Consider the following 19868-nt stretch of genomic DNA (forward strand, 5'->3'; position numbering starts at 1 on the left):
GGGAAAAAAAAAGCCCAGAGAATGGAAGGGTTAAGAAGAGATCAGGAAGAAAAGGAAGAAAGAAGGGGAAGAAGAAAAAAAAATAGAAAAGAAAGGGGGGGATGGAGAAGGGAAAATGTAAGAGGATTCCTTTGTCTCCTTTTTTTTTTTTTTTTTTTTTTAATGGGGGTCACATCTGTTGGTATTTTTGAGGAGGGTGATGCCCTGGCTGCTCCATGGGGGATTCCAAGGGCGGTTTTTCTTACCGCCAAGGGATGAGAGGAAGGTTCCTCAAGGGCGGGCGAGGGTGGTGTGCACAGGGTGGGGGAGGGTGGGGTGGAAGAGGCAGAAAATTGGAAAAATTTGTCCTCATACAAGCTAAAGTAGACTACGTCAGCCTCAGGTGGGTAGTACGTTGGTTTGAATATGAGTAGGTAAAATAAAATAAAATTCCTAACTTGGAATGTTAATGGCTTAAGGAACAGTAGGAAGATGGCTCGGGTGTGTAAATTTTTAAAGAATAGTGAGGCCCACATTCTTCTGTTAAAGGAAACCCATTTGGAGGCCTATGAATGCCAACAGGGGTTTAGCACGCTTAGCTGGGTTCAGGATGTCCTATGTTCTAAACAGAGGGGCTATACTAGAGGCGTAGCACTAATTATAAGATGCAATGCCGGGATAAAAGTTGAAAAATGGGATACAGACCAGTCAGGGAGATGGCTGGCGGCTACTATAACAATCTGCGGCTCCCCAATAGTCTGCGCCGCCTATTACGGGCCCAATGAAGATAACCCAGGGTCCCTCCTAAAACTGGAGGCTAGTTTGTTGAATTCGTCTGCTCCAATTATAATTGGAGGCGACTTTAATCTAGTATTTGATGCACAGTTAGACCGTACCTCAAAAGCTAAATACAATACTCCTTCTAGAACTCTGTCTGTGCTCAAAAATATTACCAAGGAGTTGAATTTGATCGATATGTGGAGGGTAATAAATGCCAATGTAAGGGAATTTTCCTTTTATAGCAAAAAATATAAACACTATTCAAGAATAGATTACTTTCTGGTTGATCAAAGTCTGTTCTCGGAGTGTGAATCTCTGGCGTATATCTCAGCGATTCTATCCGATCATTCAGCTGTCAAGCTGATATTCAATTTTAAGCACAAAGAGCAACAGAGGAGATGGACTCTCAATAGGACACTCCTATTAGGGGAGGGGGTGTGGTCTGAGCTTGTTGCAAAAATAGAGGAATTTTTCAGGCTCAATATGGGCACTGCTAGCGACCAGATAGTATGGGAAACCTTTAAAGCCTATCTGAGGGGGCTACTAAGCTCATCCATGATCAAGAAAAGAAAAGTTGAGAAAGAGGCTGAGGCAGATAGATTTAATAAAATCAAGGCGAAGGAGGCCGAGTTACAACAGGCAGCCTTGGCCGCCCGGAACCTTATGCCATTACTTGAAAGGGAATTGGCGTTTCTTCAAGCCGATTTTCAGTCCAATATTGATAAGATTCTTAAAGATAGATGGGACGCGAGCAAATTACAACACTTTGCCTATGGCGAAAAATGCAGCTACCTTTTGGCATGGAAGGCAAGGGTAGACAGGGGCAGAAACTACATAAAGAGCCTGCTACAAAGAGGGTCAGGTACCTTGATACACGACAATTATAGGATTAGGAAAGAGGAAAGATCATTCTTGCTCAGTTTATATGAAGAAGATAATGATTTTAGGCCGGAGGAGGTTGGGAGATGGTTAGTTTCTAGGGGTCTCCCACAGTTGTCGGAAACAGATAGGCAGTTCCTGCGTTCTAGTATCACGGAGGGCGAAATTAGGGAACAACTTAAAAGAATGAGCAGGGGTAAGGCTGCGGGTCCGGATGGACTTCCAATAGAAGTATACCTCGGGATAGTAGATCAGGTGTTGCCTGCCTTAAGGTCCCTGTTCAATAAAATATATCTGAAGGGGGAAGGCTTCCCCCAGTCATGGTCCGAAGCTACCGTGTCTTTGATTCTTAAACAGAATAAAGACCCTCAGAATATTGATGCCTATAGACCAATCTCTCTGTTAAATTCGGACCATAAGATCTTTGCTGGGGTTTTGGCGGCAAGGTTGGCAAAAGTTATTAAGAGCATCGTCCATCCGGATCAGAGAGGGTTTATACCCGGGAGACAGCTCAACGAGCTCACCTTTCAAGCTATAGGGGCAATAGATGTTGCCATTGATAAAAGGTTGCTGCTCGCTTTGGTTGCAATAGATGCCGCCAAAGCGTTCGATCAGGTGAACTGGCTCTACCTATGGGAGATGTTGCAAAAATTCGGTTTGCCTTTAAATTTTATTGGGGCTGTTAAATCCCTTTATTTTGAACCCCAAGCAAAAGTTCTAGTTAATGGTACCCTGACAGATTGGTTTAGTATTTCAAGAGGTACTAGGCAGGGGTGCCCTTTGTCACCGCTCTTGTTCGATCTTTATATTGAACCCTTCATCTGTGCCCTTAGAGCTGATCGCCTTATTAGGTCATTTAAAATAGGGGAATTGGAACTGAAGTTTGCATTGTATGCGGACGACCTCCTTATGTATACATCTAATCCCACAGTTGCCATACCTAGGCTGTTTGAACTGGCCTATGAATTTGGCAAAGTCTCGGGCTATAAAATCAATAAAGAAAAAAACGAGATAATGGGGTGGAACTGTCCAACTGAAATCCAGGGGGCCCAAAGTCATATGAGATATCTCGGTATATATCTGGCCCAGAAGTTAGCAGATACATCTAAAATTAATTGGAAGAAAGTATCTAAGGAGGTGGGATGTTTGTTGGCACGCTGGGCTAATCTTCCCTTGAACATCTACGGGCGGGCCAACCTTATTAAAATGATAATATTGCCCAAGCTAACTTTCCTGTTCAATTCAATCCCTCTATCCTTTAATACCAAGGATATTGCTATACTTCAGGGTAAAATTGGGTCCTTTATTTGGACCACAAAAATCCCGAGAATCGCCTGGAAAAAGCTTAGGAGAGGGTTAAAGCTGGGGGGACTAGCTCTACCTGACCTGCTGTCTTACTGCCATGCTTTCCATTTTAGGAATTTTAGAATCCTGGCTAATAAAACGGATTCCTCTTCTCTTGGTTTATTATTTCAGGCCTTGTTTCATGATATCCCGTTGGGGCAGGAGTTTTTGCTTTATAAATTTGGGGATCCCAAGTTCTACAAGAAGGTTAGACTTAAGACCCTGCAAGCTGCTTTAAATAACTCGATGTTTTTCAGAAGAGCTCTAAAAATTCCGTATTACTCTCTACATGCTCCAATTTGGGGCTCTCCCGGCACCCCAGAATGCCTTCAGGACCAACTCTGCCAACCACTCAGACTAGCTGGTATCAGACTCTGGGGAGATCTATGGCAGGACTCACAATTGATCAGCTGGGAGTCGATCTCAAGGCTAACTTGCGGGACACTGTCCAGATTCAAGTTTTTCCAGTTGTCTGCCTGGTGGGCAACACAGTCGTGGGGGAATGGTGAAGATAATCTGTTACTTGATCCAGTTTCCAGAACAGGAACAGGAATATGGAAACGGGAAGTATCTTTTTGGTACTCGGCCCTTATAGATGCTGGGGATCGGGGGAACCTTGAGGTTGGGAAACCTTGGGGCAGCAACCTCGTAGGGGATGTTGAGCAAACATGGAAGCTCTGGTGCGATTCTTTAACTGTGTTGCAGGCAGAGGTGAAACCAGCTTCACTTAGGAGGAATCATCTCTACACAGCTTATAGGGTCTATTGGACTCCTGGGAAACTGTCAAAGGTAACCGGAAGGATTTATCATTGTCCCAGATGTAAGTACCCGGCTTCTGATGACCTGCACATTTTTCTGGACTGCCCCGGAATTGAGCTCTTTTGGAAGGAGGTACGTGGTTTTCTTGAGGATGTGTTGCTTCAGCAGATTGAGGTTAGCCCGAGTCTAATCTTTTTTGGTCTCATGTCTAACTATCATATTAACGCTCTAGCAGTGAGATTTGTGTTTTATGTAATAATTATTGCAAGAAGGGAAATTTGTAGAGCTTGGAAAGCAGAACCCCCCCCCCCCCCCCCCCCATTTGCAGATTGCTTAAAACAAATCATTTTTATTAGCCAATCAGACATGGCTTGTGATGAGTCCAGTATTTGTAAGACATGGGCGGCGTTGGTGGCCTGGAGAGAGAAGTAAAATGGGTCCTATGATTATGCCAGAGGACTGTTGGTCCGGTCCTCCCCAGTAACCAATGGCCTTCCGGATTTGGTGAACGGGAGTTGGACAAGGATACAGTCTTATCTCTGGGACGACTTTTGTTTGTTCCCCCATAGGCATTATGAAGGGTCGCCATCGAATTTTCCTGTTGAAGGATAGGGAGGAATCCCATCTAGAGTGTTCCTGGCGGCAGGTATGAGGACAATAAAAAAAAAAAAAAAAACATGCCTGCTCAGGACCATGAACTGTAAGCAAAATATCAGACTGAAGAACCCCCTGCATTAAACATATAAATAGATTGTGATCATATGAAATTCAACAAAAAGACCTGCACAGTTGCTTAAAGCTGCGCGCATACCAAAAACAGTGAAGGGCATGATTGTCTCACCTAATATAAACTTAATTTCGACTTGTACTTAGGTTGGTTGTCTATTTACTTACTTATATACACTATTGTGCGACCTCCTCTGATGTCTGTTAAACTTACCTTTTGTCCTGACGTTTTTTTCCTGAAATTTGACCTTCTGTCCTGAATGTTGACCCTTTGTCCTGAATTTTTACATTCACTGCCCTGAATTTTCATCCATGCCAGTTGGTCACACTACCAATAGCAGCCCAAGCAATGTCTGCCAGGTACGTGCTGGTGATTTTCCCCTCCGGAGCATCTTCGCTCTGTCTTTGATGTACTTTTCAGTCGCTGCTGCGATCACCGCCATGTTCAGGGCTTGATCCTTGCCGCTGTCATTTTTATCATCAGGCAGGATGCTTTATTATATCATTGAATCACAGTTAGGACCAAAGCTCGTTACTAAGTACGCACTCCAACAAGTGCCTCGTATTCTACACTACGTAGTAAGATATGATTTTATGGCGATTTTGCTGGGATTTACCAGGATTAGTTAGATTATTGGTGGCCGGTGGAGGTCATCCCACAGAAGCATCCTGCTGCATTCGGGTCAGGACACACCCCCTGTTTTGTGATTATACTTACTATTAATGATTAGAAAGATTATCAAGCATGACTGGTAACTGTTATAGCCTTAGAGCCAGCAGTAGCTGGATCTACTGGCCATTAAAGGCCTGCTCTAACGTTTACGGTCTAAGCTGAAGGTGAGGGTCTTTAACAAGGAAGCGGGCCTTCATTAGGTGGTGTAGCCCGCCAAGGATGTCCCTAAGGCTATTGGTACATTCTGCCCCTAGAGAGCAGAATGTTCTAATTTGTAAAACACAGGCCACCGTGAGCCAAAGGGGGTTGAAATCCCCTTGGGCTCTGTGAGGCCTTTGTTAAACATTGGAATGTCGATGCTCCAGGCTTCTACCAGCCATTAGAATCCCGGAGCACTTAATTGATTTCAATTGAGCTCCCAGCATTCCAATGTTCTAATAATACTTAAATTCATTGCTTTAAATGAAACTATAGAAGTGAGCTTTAAATGTAAATATAGAAGTAGTGCAGATACTCGATATTTAGAGTACCTGTGGCTTCTTGAGAAGTGCTGGTACTCGTTGATTAAATATATTGCATAATTGCTGAGAAATGCAAGTACACACCCTTCCAAATTTAAGAAGAGCATGTATTCCGCTCCGGAGAGCTCCTGCCCATTTAAAGCTTTGTATAAATTGCAATAATGAATGATGTCCCTTGTTTATTTTCTCAGAGAAACTAATGTGAGTGTACTAACCAGATGGCAAGCCAGTTTGAAAATCCATACTGACCTTACAAGGGAAGTTTCAAATAATATGTTAGTAATTTGTAATGTAAAAATTGCACGCACGCAAAACTGGATTCGTGGATGTTGCAACCCTGCCTTGATCTGTTTCCGGTACATGACATGATGGTTAGACTTTTCACCTCTTAAACTGCAGGCGCACTTGGACAATTGACCACTGTTACAAAGGAGATTTTTCTTATGTGCTATACACTTATATGTCTATTTTTATTGCATTAATCTTTTTAATTTATGGATTTCATCTACTTAAAACATAATGAAGAAAGATAAAATGTGAAAACTTGGGAATATTGTGAATTAATGTGTTAATGTCTTTGCTGCTGACGCTGGCTACGATCAATTATTGAATTCGTTTTTATGCTTATTTTGACATTCATTCTCTTATGCACACCGAAATCATGGTAACCTTTCTGTATATTTTTGCAGGTTCAACATAAAAGTGCAGTTGCAGCTTGTAGCAAGTTTTATGCTCACTGGTGTTTCTGGAGGTGCAAAGTATGCACAAAATGGACAACTTTTTGGTCGCTTCAAACTCACAGAAACACTTTCAGAGGACACTTTGGCTGGGCGGCTGGTAATGACCAAAGTCAACGCTGTTTATGTTTTACCTGTCGTTAAAGAGAAATCGGGACACACCCAGGGAACCAAAGAGAAAGTGTTTGAAGCCGTTATTGAAGAGAAAACAAAAGACTATATATTTCTGAGATTATGTCATGATTGCTGTGAAGAACTCAAGTTAAAACCTGACCGGGAAATGCAGGTATGGATTTTAATATTTTGGTAGGAGCTTACAGCAGAACGCAACAACATACATGCTACATTGTTTATGAATCTTCAGAAAGTACTGTGCACTTTTGAGGGTCGAATAGTACTTTATCAGTAAATAAGAAACCATTTTAGATTGCACATTTAGTTATTTGTTTGGTATCCGCGTCATCGCTTTTTTCTTTTTCTTTTTTTTTTTTGGGTGGAAGGGGGAGTATGGCAGAGGGCAGGTGGGCTGGGAAAGGGGTTGGGGTGGAGAGAATTAAGTAAGCTTATGACTTTGGTGTTAAGTTATACAATGGTCAGCAGTTCAGTAAGTTATGTTAAAGTTTTAAGCCATAGTGTCACAAACGGTATGAGACTGGCTCTTTCTCTCCCCACTTTTGTACTATCCTTACTCCTTTGTTCCCCTCCCATACACTTCCTCCTGAAGCCACTGTACTGTTGCAAGAATACAGTGTTGTGATCAATGTTCCCTCTAATTATTTTCCTCTGTGTGCGGCAGTGTAAGGTCTCTGTGCGCTACAACCAAGACTGTGCGCAAGGAACCAGACCTCGCATGGGGGTGCAGCACCAAATATCACTCCAAACTTTTGCTTAAAAAAGTGAAAAGACAGTGCATTTCCACGAATGCAGCACCACATGAATGGTCTTAAAGAAGGTTTTCAAGTTAGAGACACATGCCAAGACATGAATTGGTTACACAGGCAAGTACACTTTGGGTTCAGAAAAGCACAGGACTCCAATGGTGGTACCGTAATAAGATTTTACTGAAGATCTTCAATTCGAGCACTGTTCATAGGGCGGGGAATTGTTAGGAGCCTATACAAGATCGCATATACACAATTATATAACATTTATAATTTGATGTGCAAGCTACGGAGTAATGTGTGGATATCCCGTCAGAGATAGTTTGTGAAATGTGTTACATCCAGGAAAACGTGTAGTGTGGAAGAGGGCCATTCACACAAGTCAAGTGCCATCACTGTTAATAGGAGCATGGCTGCGGGGCAGATTGTGAGCCTTTTTGAAAGTAATTATGCTTTTCGCTGCAGCAGTTATGCATGTACAAGGCGCTGCACATGAATACTTTCGAAAGGCACACAATCAGCCCTGCAGCTGTGTTCTATTACCAAAAGAAATGCAGAGTCTCAAGCACGATGTGCGCTTTCAAAATCCTGAGTTTTTAAACAACCAAAAGGCTGAGGACCTTTTACTTGCTGAATTTTTTGGTGCCTAAGATTACTCTAATATGACCCTTGTATATGTTTTAATATTGTTGTAGGAGATGTTTGGAGTGTAGTTTTATGGTTTTTATTAACCGAATAAAGTGAATATGACTGACTGAGAATCCCAAGTTTACACTTCTCTAGACAAAACACTCTAAAAACATACATTCTGCTAGCATGAATGCCATGGTAGTCCTACACCTTGTAATCCCCATTGTTTTATGTAACATTTCCTGATTTACACACTTATAAGCCTTCATGTCTGTGTAATATATGCGTGATGTAAAGTAATCCGACATCCTAAACTGGTACGAGAAGCACTATAAAATAAATGAAATATATATGAGATAGGGTCTATGGAGAGATAAGGGGCACTCTTGGAGAGTGGCAGTGGGTGAACTTCTGGAAAAGAGAGCTATGAGAGGATGGCACCAAAAAAAGAATGTTGCACCCGGTGCCACCCGCGAAAGCTGGTCATGTGCAGCTGTGTCAACCTCTCAAAGTAAATTTTTGTGAAAAGATGGAATCTTCTTGCTGTAGACTGCAGCGTTCATCTTCATTTGGCAACTTCAACAATTGCCAAATACTGCGGGAACCAGTGCTTAATTTGTAAAACAATAAGTGCTGGTCCTTAAAGCTTAGCTCAGAAGATGTGCATTGTTTTCTGTCTGTGACTCTGGATGAAAGTTTGTTGAGGAAAAATATGTAACGGTCCCCAGAAATTAGTGCTGCTGGGCATGGGATCACTGGATTCACTTGAAGATGACTAGTACAAAGCAATTGGGCCAGGCTGTGGTTCAATTTATAGCAGGACCTCACACGAAGCTGGATAATTTGTGGCAAAATCGTACAGCTACGGCGGTATTCTTGAATGTTTCATGTTAAAAAAAAATATTACTTTCAATAAACATCACTCAATTCCATGAAATAACCATTTACTCGCCATTGAAACACTTTATTATGATGAAAAATCCATGTTTTTCTATTTTCTAGTCTTCCATTTTTCTCACATTTGTTACCCGAGTTACATCTAATATGGCTTGGCTTGTGATCTGGCTCTTAGAGCCAGGCCAGACCCAGGTTCAGCTCTCCCCAAGGCTGTCCGTGTCCCCTAAGAAATGTAGTCTCTTCTATGCCCTTTGGTGTGAGAGGAGCAGATACCCGAAAGCATTACATTTTAAGTAGTCACCCCTCAAAACTACCAGCATTGTTCCTTCCAACTGAAGCATCACACAGACACGCCTGCCAAACATGGAGCCACAGGGCCCCCCCCCCCACACACACACACACACACACACACACACACACACACACACACACACACACGCGCGCACTAAGCGATGCCTCTGGCCCACAGTATGTAAAGCAGGTCTTCGCTCAGCCAATCGGGAGGCTTCGAATGCGGGCAGTAACCACTGGTAAGTGCAGCTTTCTAGGTTTATTGTCACGGACATGAATCCGATAGAGTGTGGACGTGCTTAGCGCCCTTTGCTGGGTGAGATTAGGGGCGATGTGTTTCTAAAAGCCATATTGCCCACTTGCAGTGGACGTTAACTACTGTTACCTGGCCGTCCTCTTTTTTATATGCCATCAGCTGTGGGAGGGGAATAGATAGAAATGAATACCCTGAACAGAGGGCAATACCGCTTACATGTACTGTAAATCGACAGGGTGCCCTTTTATTATGCTCATTTTTAAACCAAAGTCATCTGTAAAATCACTAATTTCCCTGCCCGCAGCGCGGGGGATCTGATGTCTTATAGTGCCTAGATCCCTTCGCCTCTAGGATGACGCATGAGATTTGCCTCCGGGTTTTATGTATTACTTATCCGAATTTGTTCTGCACAAATATGTGGTTCTCTAGTCGGGGGTAGTAGTATTACCTACATTTCACCCGTGAGTTAGTTTTTTTTTTTTTTGCTTCTGTTTGTCATCTTTACATTATTTAACTCGTTCCTACGCTCCCACCGGTAGTGCGCCCTCTGTTGGCAGGGGTGGATGCCCGGCGTGGCAGCTTGTACCAATCTGACGCTTACAGCACGTTCCGATCTGGGACTTGACGTCTCTTTTCCCCATTAAATTACGACGACAATGCCGGCGGGCGATACGGAGCCAGCCTGGCATTGGCGCTTCCTACCAGGTGCCAGAATGGTCTGTCATCGCTTAAAATTTTGAGCGACGTTAGTCTTCGACTGACCGCGCATTGCTGCTGTTAGATGCCCTTACCCACGAGGAACTTGTGCGTGTAAGTAAAGTGTGCATATTGTGTGAAATCGAGAGCGAATCTCCGTGGAAAGGGTGAGCAGATCACGTCCATTGAGACCTGTGTTAGTCATATGACGTCACTTGCCTAATTTCGGGTCTCTTTGCACCGCGGTGCCCACCCGCATGGATGCCTGGGTTGGTTACTGTTACAGTTAGCACTCTAGCGTTTCAGCTAGAGCACTGAAGGACATGCGTAGGTTGCGCTCACGTCGGGGACGTGAGCGCGTATATAAATAATAAACGGGCGGGCGAGCCAGTTAGTTCGCGCCCAACCAAGCAACCGGGTGCAGTGTGATTATTGCACTGCACGCGTTAGGCCCCCCCCCCCCCACTGACTCCCAGACCACGAGGGTGCTGACCCAGGGCCCCCACCCTTCATAGGCAGAGGTCAGGAAGTGAAACACAACACTGGCGACGAGGGGTGACTGCTGAACCCCAGGAACTCCTGCTACTGGCTGAACAGCCAAGGAGGCCTCGCCTGACGGCGCAGCGCGCTGCACGTGCAGCTACCGACTAGCCAAGTGAGTGTACGACGGTCCCTGCTCACAAGTCGGTGGTTTCGACACCACCATGGGCGACGATGAGATGCCCGGCCCTGCGGGGACGCTGCCCCATCACCCCGCTTCAGGAGTGCTGCCTCCTTTTAGCGAAGCCGCGGACCCCACGACCGCCGCTCCGCGGTGGCAGACATGGCTGGGTAGGCTGGAAAACTACTTCGTTGGGTCCAGGGAGACAGATGGAGCAGTGAAACGCTCCCTACTCCTCCACTACGCGGGAGAAGAGATTTACCTTCTGTTCAAGCACCTGCCCGACACGGGACCCCCGACGGACTATGCAGCAGGGGTTGCGGCTTTGAACGCACATTTTGACCCCCAAGTCAACCCTGATTACGAGCACTTCAAACTTCGCCAAGCGAAACAGCGCGAAGGGGAGTCGGTTGACGCGTTCCACGCGAGGCTGAGGGTTCTCGCAGATACGCACCTGGTCGGAGATCGGGCTAAGGAGGAAATCAGGGCGCAGCTGATATTGGGGATCAGGAGCAAAACGCTACGAGGCCTGATACTTCGCAAGCCTAACATTGCGATGAACGACCTCCTCGTCCTGGCCAGGACTCACGACTTGTCAGCGGCACGCACAGAGGAAATGGATTTGGCCCTGGTGAAAGGGGCTGCTAGTACCGTGGAGGTGAAGGTGGAGAAGGCGGACGCAGTCCGGAGAAAAGAACGGCCGCCAAAGCCCCGCGACCGGCGGACCCCCGATCATGCCAAGCAATGTGGGTACTGCGGATACGACGAACACCCCCTCAAGGCATGCCCGGCTCGAGAGAAAACGTGCACCAACTGTGGCATCGACAACCACTTCGCGTCAGTCTGTCGCAGGAAGACGCAAAGGAGCAGCCACAAGCGAGACAAGCCAGTGAGGAAGCTGGTGCGACAACTGTCACACACGTCATTATCGTCGCAGCCACGGCCCAGGAGAGAACAAGCCAGAGAGTACCCAGACTCAGACACTGAGTCTGACGATGGGGAACAAACGTACCTTGTGTCGTTCACCAGAGCCCTCAAAAGCACCCGGCGACCTCAGCCACGTTGTGACATATTGGTAGCCGGATCGGTGGTGAACGCTGTGATAGACACCGGCGCGTCGGTGACAGTGATGGGCGTGCAACAGTACAACCGCCTCAGACCAAGGCCGGAGCTCCGACCGTCGAAGGCCAAGATCTTCGCTTATGGGAGACGATCCGGCTATGCAACGACATGCGCCTCCCAAACAAAGCCATCACAAGGGAGAGGCACATCACACCGACCATGGATGACATTGTATCCAATCTGAACGGCGCCTGATGGTTCTCGAAACTGGACTTAAATGCAGGGTACCACCAACTCACCCTGGCTAAGGAGAGCCTGTACATCACCACCTTTAGCACGCACTTGGGGCTACGGCGGTACAGACGCCAGAATTTCGGGATCTCATCGGCTGTCGAAATCTTTCAGAACACGATTAGAGACATCCTGGTCGGACTGCCTTGCGTCCTGAACGTGAGTGACGATATCCTTATCTACTCCAAAACAGTGGAGCAGCATTACCGACATGTACGGGCCACCCTCGCGCGCCTACAAGAGCACGGAGTCACCCTACACCGAGAGAAGTGCCAACTGTTCCAACAAAAGATTGAATTCTTTGGCTACATCTTCACCAAGGAAGGCATCCAAGTAGACCCCACGAAAGGCGCAAGCCATCAAAATGGCTGCGGCCCCCGCCTCAGTGGCGGAAGTGCGCAGCTTTCTAGGGATGGCCACATTCTGCGGAAGGTTCGTCCCAAATCTGGCCACCCTGGCTGAGCCCCTCAGACGCCTCACCAAAACCGACGTGGCGTGGCAGTGGACTGACACCGAAGAGCAGGCCTTTGAGGCGATCAAGGAAGCGCTTCTAGACCAGACAACACTGGTCTATTTTGACCCGACCAAGAAGACCGAAATCCTGGTGGATGCCAGCCCCGTAGGGCTAGGGGCAGTCTTAACACAAGAACAGGAACCGGGGCAATGGGCAACTCTGGCGTATGCTAGCAAGGCCCTCACCGACACAGAAAAGCGCTACTCCCAAATCGAGCGGGAAGCACTGGCGATCCGGTGGGGCTGCCGTCATTTCCATCTGTACGTATGTGGACACCCGTTCATAGTGGTGACCAACCATCAGCCGCTGGTGCCGCTATTCTGGGGAACAGCACCACACCCGCCCCCACGCATTGAGCGGTGAGCCATCGGTTTGCAACAGTACCACCTAAGTGTAATATACCGGCCAGGGGCCAAAAACCCGGCGGATTTCCTGTCCCGCCACCCAGGACACTGCAGTGAACCCGAGCACAAAGATGCTGAGGACGAAGCCGAGGAGCACCTTGACATGGTGGCGGCACGGACATGTCCCCAGGCCATAACGCTTGAGGAGCTCCGAGAAGTAGCCGATCAAGACCCCGTGATGGGCAAGGTCAAGAACAGCATCCTCGAGGGAACCTGGCAGTCGTTTCTGCAAACGGCGAACTCGTGGGCCAGTGGAGACCGAGAGGACCTTCAACACATGTGGAGGGTACGCCACGAGCTGAGCGTGACCAGAGGAGGACTCCTTCTAAGAGGTTCCCGAATCGTCGTCCCAGTGGCACTCCGGACAAAAGCAACACAGTTAGCCCACAAGGGGCACCAGGGAACAGAGAAGATGAAAGCCCGGATGAGAGAGAAAGTTTGGTTCCCGGGTATGGACGACTATAATCACCGACACCGTCCGCAGCTGCCAGTCATGCCAGCTAACAGGGGAGGCCCAACCACCGGCACCCATCATAACTGAAGAGCATGGGCGTAACCCATGGGAAAAGATCAGCGTGGACTTTGGGAGCCTGCCCGACGGGCGAGTCACCCTAGTCATCATTGACAGTTACTCGAAATACCCGATATCAGAGGCCTTACCGTCCACCGCCTTCGTGCATGTGAGGCCCGCCCTGGAGAAGGTATTTGGGATGTTCGGATACCCCGAGGAACTGCGGAGTGACAACAGACCCCCATTCCAAGGACACGAGTTCGAAGAACTCCTGAAGTCACACGGCATCAGACACAGGCGCATCACCCCGCAATGGCCCCAAGCTAACGGGGAGGTGGAGCGGTTCATGCGCACCATCAATAAGGTACTGCGCATCGCCGTGTCCGAACAACTAGACCCGGAGCACGAGCTAGACCCGGAGCACGAGCTACAGCAATTCCTAGGGGAGTACCGCAGCACTCCCCACTGTTCCACCCGACAAGCCCCCTGGGCACTGATGTTCCAAGGAGCTCGCAGGGATGGGCTGCCAGTAGCCCCAGGCTGGGAAGCGCCGCCCTTCAGCGAGGAAGAAGCATGCCAAAGGCGAAACAACAGTCAGTGAGGCCCAGAGGGCTGTGACCCGAGAAGTTCAGGCCGGAGACACGGTGGTCCTAAAAGAGCGCCGGCCAGGAGGAAAGTTTAAGACTCGATATGAAAGAGGGTACTGGAGAGTGGTCGACCGCCGAGGAACCATGGTGATAGCGCGTCAAGGGAGAGACCTGGTCACCCGGAACATATCGTGGTTCAAGGTGGTGAGGAGACCCGAGGATGACCAAGAGACGGCAGACCTCGAAGTAGACCACGACTCTGGGGATGCCCCGGGGGACACACCCAGCTCCGACCCACGGAGCAACACAGACTCTGAGCCAGGCGGCGCCGATGGCACAGGTGGTGGGCCAAGGCAAGAGGTGCCACCTGAGACCTCGGCCCCGGGCGCATGAAGGGCCGCCAGGTATGAGCTGAGGTAGAACCCCAGGCCCAGCAGTCGGCTGAGAGACTTTGCGTGCCAAGTAAGTGATGCGGCGAATTAATAATCGAACTGTCGTCAAGGACTGAGTTGAGAAGGGATGTTACAGTTAACGCTCTAGCGTTTCAGCTAGAGCGCTGAAGGAAATGCATAGGTTGCGCTCACGTCGGGGATGTGAGCGCATATATAAATAATAAACGGGCGGGCGAGCCAGTTAGTTCACGCCCAACCAAGCAACCGGGCGCAGTGTGATTATTGCGCTGCGTGCGCTAGGCCCCCCCACTGACTCCCAGACCACGAGGGTGCTGACCCAGGGCCCCCACCTTTCATAGGCAGAGGTCAGGAAGTGAAACACAAGAGTTACGTCAGAAGCTGCCACCGGTACCTACTGATCCCACCCCCCCTCCCCGTGGACCTGTAAGGCGTGCATGAAACGGAGGTTATCAGACCTCTGGCATGACAGATGTGCGCAGGCCTTCAGCCCACGAGCTATGTGCATATGCAGCTGGCTGCGCCACCGGACAGCGAGGTCTCGGTGCGAGGATAAAGACGCCTGGCTGGGAGGGGCTTGGGAACAAGTAAAGACGGCCCCTACCTGCCTGCGTGAGGTCCGAGTCCAGGGTCCCCCGTCGTGGCTCCCAATACTAGCCAATCAATCTTCAGGCGGGGAGAGGTCATTCATCCAGGGGCAGCGCTGAAGTTCGCCCAGGGCGGGCTGTGCGTCCTTATCCAGGGTCCAGCACCGTTCATGTTAATTGCAGCTCACAGGGGCGCCAAAATTAACATGAATACTAACACAAAGGGTCACAATCGGCCCCGTAGCTGTGCACAATTAAGAAAAGAAAAGCAGAGTCTCCAACACAGCGTGTGCTAAAGCACACGTCGTGTTGGAGACACTGTTTTTCGTTTTTTAACAGTGCAAGCTGCGGGGCTGATTGTGACCCTTTGAGGTAGCATTCATGTTAATTACAGCGCACACGGGCGCCGCAATTAACATGAATACGGTCTTTCAGGATTAGATGTCGTTGCGCGGCTTATTAGGAACAGTGGTTGTGTTTACTGCAAATAAACCCAAACTTTTGGAAGTGCATCTCTGGACAAACAGCCATTAATTTCTCTGATGGCTTACTCTCTTGCCCCCTTCCAGAAAATCTTAACCCCATTAGAAAAAACCCTGTCAATTTACAATACAATATTCTAATTTCCCATCTGTCCTTCTACTGGGGCCAATGCCCTCAGTCTGTAGTAAGACAACAATAATTTTGTATGTGGTAAGATGGGCTAGTTGCATTGGTTAGAAATAGAAAATACTTTTGCAATCATTAACTTTCGCCATCTTCTGACCATTATTTTCTCATATTCATAAGGCATGGGGGGCTTAAGTGACAGAAGGTTTCTGTATCTGTTAATAGCTAAAAATAACTTAGTATAAATACCATTAATTTAAACATGCTTCTTTGGAGTTGGGCAAGGCAAATGGACCACTTTTGAGTAGACAGAAGCTTACTGCTATAGTAAGTGAGTCTAAGGCATAGCTATGGGTTTGTGAATGGCGTAAGCGCCTCTATCATGATGAACGTACGCTCCGAAAATATCGGTCTACACATGGCCACCCCATACACCCCAATCTCATTAATGCCTGCCTCTCGTGCTTACCTGTTGCCAATACAGAGCGTACACAGATTTTTATGCCCGAAGTAAACTACCATATGTTGAGTGTGCTTCAAGGAGTCTGTTCCATATCATTGATGCATATTTCAGAATTACTTAGTTTTTCCCTTGCCACTACATTTCCCAAAGCCTATTCCTTCAATAACTCAAATGCTGCTTAGGTTCTTTTCGTCACAACATGGTAAATCTAGCTCCCTTAAACCATCAGCCTATTTACAACAGAAGATAGTCACGTGTCAAAGATGAGACTGTGATAGACTGTTGAAGTGTAAACACAAATGGGGCTGCCCCTAGTCGGGATTTCTGCAGGTCTCTAGAAATGCGTGTTTAGTGGGGGCATCTCACAAAAAGTGTAGGACTGGCCTCACACACCACCTGGTGTCATGCTTCATCATAGGCCGTCCTCGCCCTCTAAAAACTCTGTTTAATTAAAACTAGTCTTTATGACATCTGTAATGGTTTTTAGATCACTTTCACTACTCACGGGCCCCCACTTAGTTTAGAAGTGCATTTCTGTCGTCGGGTGTATGCCCGCTCTCTATGAAACCGAGTTGTTAGAGGGTGAGGATGGCCTATGATGAAGCATGACACCAGGTGGTGTGTGAGGCCAGTCCTACACTTCTTGTGAGATGCCCCCACTAAACATGCATCTCTAGAGACCTGTAGAAATCCCGACTAGGGGCAGCCCCATTTGTGTTTACATTCCGTGTTGGAGGCGCGGCTAGCTCCTAGTGCCCTGTGCCTCTAGTTCCCATCCCTGGTTATACTCCAGGGCTAGTGTGTTGGATAGATGCCCATTCCTTGTACCTGGTTAGCGCAGAATAATTCTTTCTGTGGAACTTCACAGCCCAAATATGGGATATGGCGGTCGTGATTCTGGACTATGAATAGATATTAGAGTAGTTACAGCATTTCAATTAACCACCTTCAATAGATAATTATGGTAACTTATACTGCCATATTCAGCCTTATTCAGCCAAATTACTGGAAAGGCCGTGATGGAGCAGTTGACCCCTCCAAGGCCGGATACAGACCTGGCAGAAGTACAGAATTGTTTTTTTCTCTCAGTTGTGAATAACTGGTGATGGGAGGTGTCGTTTGGTGTTGCTGAAATCGTTAGGCCTTTTTGCAGCCTTTGATATGATTGATTACGGCTTCATGTTGGAAAGACTTCTTTGGATTGTTTACTATTAGATTGATGTAAGTCTTTTTTGTGATGGATGCTTTTAACTGTGCCAGACTGGATGTGCAATATTTTTTCAGCATAACCCCTGCACACTAGTAGGTGGCGTTGTGTGACTTCACGTCAATTCTGTTTCTCCCCCGAAGTGACAGCAGAAGTCTAATACAAGTGCAATCCGAGCACACTCAAGTCAGTTCTTTTCTTTCTGCGCCTCCGTACTCCGATACATAGCTAGCTCCTAACTTTTTCTAACCAGTTGAGTTTTTTTCCCCAAAGCTTTTTGCGAGTGTGCAAAGCAACATGCGCACATTCAACAGTTAAAGGAAAAAACAAGCACATTTTAGCACAATTGTTTTGCAATTTTGAATTGTGATGGAAACAAAGATTAATAAGATCAAAATGAATCAAGACGCTTTACTTGGTGGTACACAAATGATAAATATACACTGATATACTAGTTCCACACATTATCATTTGTGTGCAATGTGGTTTTATCAGTATATCTGTATGTCTGTGCAAATTTAGTGTTAATTTCTATGGAAAATGTGCTGTCTGTGAATCACAGTGCGGTACCACATGATGCTTTAGTTACATCAAAGAAATGGCTGCTTCATGACCGTCATGACTATGAAAGCTAGGTGGGTCGTGAAAGTGTGTTGCTCTAAAGATTGGGTTGTGAGCCTAAAAAGTTTGGGAACTATTAGCTTGAGCATGATTTGCACCATTTCTCATATTTTTTTCCCCTTTCGCTCTTTATCTTCCAAGGTTTCTCAGTACATGCCACTGGAGACCAAAAACTGAGTTTACTATTCCCATAGTAAATAACTTGATGATGCTCCTGTAGATGTCCAGGTGCAAATAAAGCAAGTCAGTTGTACATATTTCCTGAGACATTGCTAAATGAGATTATCCCAACTACCCCATTGGGCTATAAATCCCATATGGCTTTTCTCAAAAGAGCATTCATGTTTTCATACCTTCAAGTTAGAGTAAACCAAGGAGGTTGGCTAGTTAAACAGTTACGGATTTCTTGCATAAGAGCCCTGGAGATTAACACCTTCTTTTATACCTTTTGCAGAGGCATTCAAAAATCACTGTTGAAAATGTGTCTGAAAGGTCTGGCTGTATTCCACAGATTGCTTGAGTTTTGTTTTTTTAGTAAATGTAGGCCTGTTGTTGAGGTTGCTTTTTACTTGTTGTTTAACACACGGTGAATTATGCAGTAGTTTCTGATATTAGTTCTAGGGCAATCCCTAATGTTTTGTCATCTTTACCCCAGGAGTGTAAAAAACAGTATTGAAGGTTACTGACCAATTAATACCGTTGTCCACCTTGGAGGATAGCTATGTCCTTTGGCCCAGTTGGTCAAGGAGGCTGTTGATTTAATGTGTGAGGAGCCTGGTAAAGATTTACTAAAGCAGTGTCTAACTGATTGAGACACTGAAATAAATAATTCAGTAATAGACACTATAGTTTAAATAGCATCATCCGTGAGCAGATGGGTGGCAATGAACCAGATATGTTTGGTTGAAGTGGTGGGCATGCAGCATTACACGGTATATGTTTTTTTAAAAAGACGTTGTTTAGCGGATACAGGCTTTTAAAAATGTTTTAAAACCTTTTTTTACGGAGTTTTAAATAGCGCGAACATGACCCGGTATCTGGTATCAGAGCGCTTTACATAGCACCATTTATTTTAGGCATGCGGAGATTAAGTGATTTGCCCAGAATCACAGGATGTTCAGCGTCATTGCTGAGACTCGAACCCGGTTCCCCAGATTCGAGGTCGACCACCCTAGCCGTTAGGCCAACTCCTCTCCCCAGAGAGGAGTTGACAGCTCCTCATTGTTTGATGTCCTTGAATATCAATAACCATTTTTCTTCTAGTGCAGTACTGTGTAGCAGTCTGCAACAGAAGCATTTAGAAACTGATGACTTGTAGTGATGCTCCTGTTCAGTAGAACGCAGCGGTTCATGTACTCCTCAAAAAAACACATGATGCTATTCAAGAATAGGGGTGGGGGCAGTAGAAAAAGCAAGTGAAGGTACTTTTGAAATGGGAAATGCTTACTGCATATTTGAGGGCCTGGCCTATTGTATGGATGCACGGTCATCCTTTCTTTTATGAAAGACGCCAGAATCTTGTTCAGCAAAAGATTAGTCAGTCCCAAACTGAAAGGACAAGTTGATCTAAGAAGTATTGCAAATGCTGCAAAAAAGGTCACCAAAAAAGGTGATAGAGGGAGCATGTACTACAGGGTTCTACTCAGTAATTTTTTAATCCCAGTCTTTAAGAATGTGCCTATTTAGCTTGATATCAGTACAGTGCACACTCCTGAACGTGATGGAGGAGGTGGCAGTAATTTAGACATGAGCAATTGCGAGAGCATCCCTGTTGACAGATTGCTCAGCCATTGACTGGTAAGAGGACTGAAAAGAATGCGTAAATTAATTGTTGCAAAAACAATTACTCGGTTGAATGTGTTAGATAGTTCCATAAATTTCACTAAAGTGAA

General features: G+C 46.5%; 1 protein-coding gene across 3 annotated transcripts in view; it reads left to right on the forward strand.

Annotated features, from left to right (window-relative positions):
• Nucleotides 1–19868, forward strand: part of HELZ (helicase with zinc finger) — a 2003166-nt gene that overhangs the window by 650434 nt on the left and 1332864 nt on the right. For all 3 annotated transcript variants that reach the window (XM_085617266.1, XM_085617269.1, XM_085617268.1), the window contains exon 13: nt 6351–6684. In XM_085617266.1, coding sequence (XP_085473392.1) covers nt 6351–6684 — 334 coding nt within the window. The remainder of the gene's footprint in view (nt 1–6350; nt 6685–19868) is intronic.

The sequence above is a fragment of the Triturus cristatus genome, chromosome 7 (assembly GCF_964204655.1).
Source record: "Triturus cristatus chromosome 7, aTriCri1.1, whole genome shotgun sequence".
In the NCBI taxonomy this organism is placed as follows: Eukaryota; Metazoa; Chordata; class Amphibia; order Caudata; family Salamandridae; genus Triturus; species Triturus cristatus.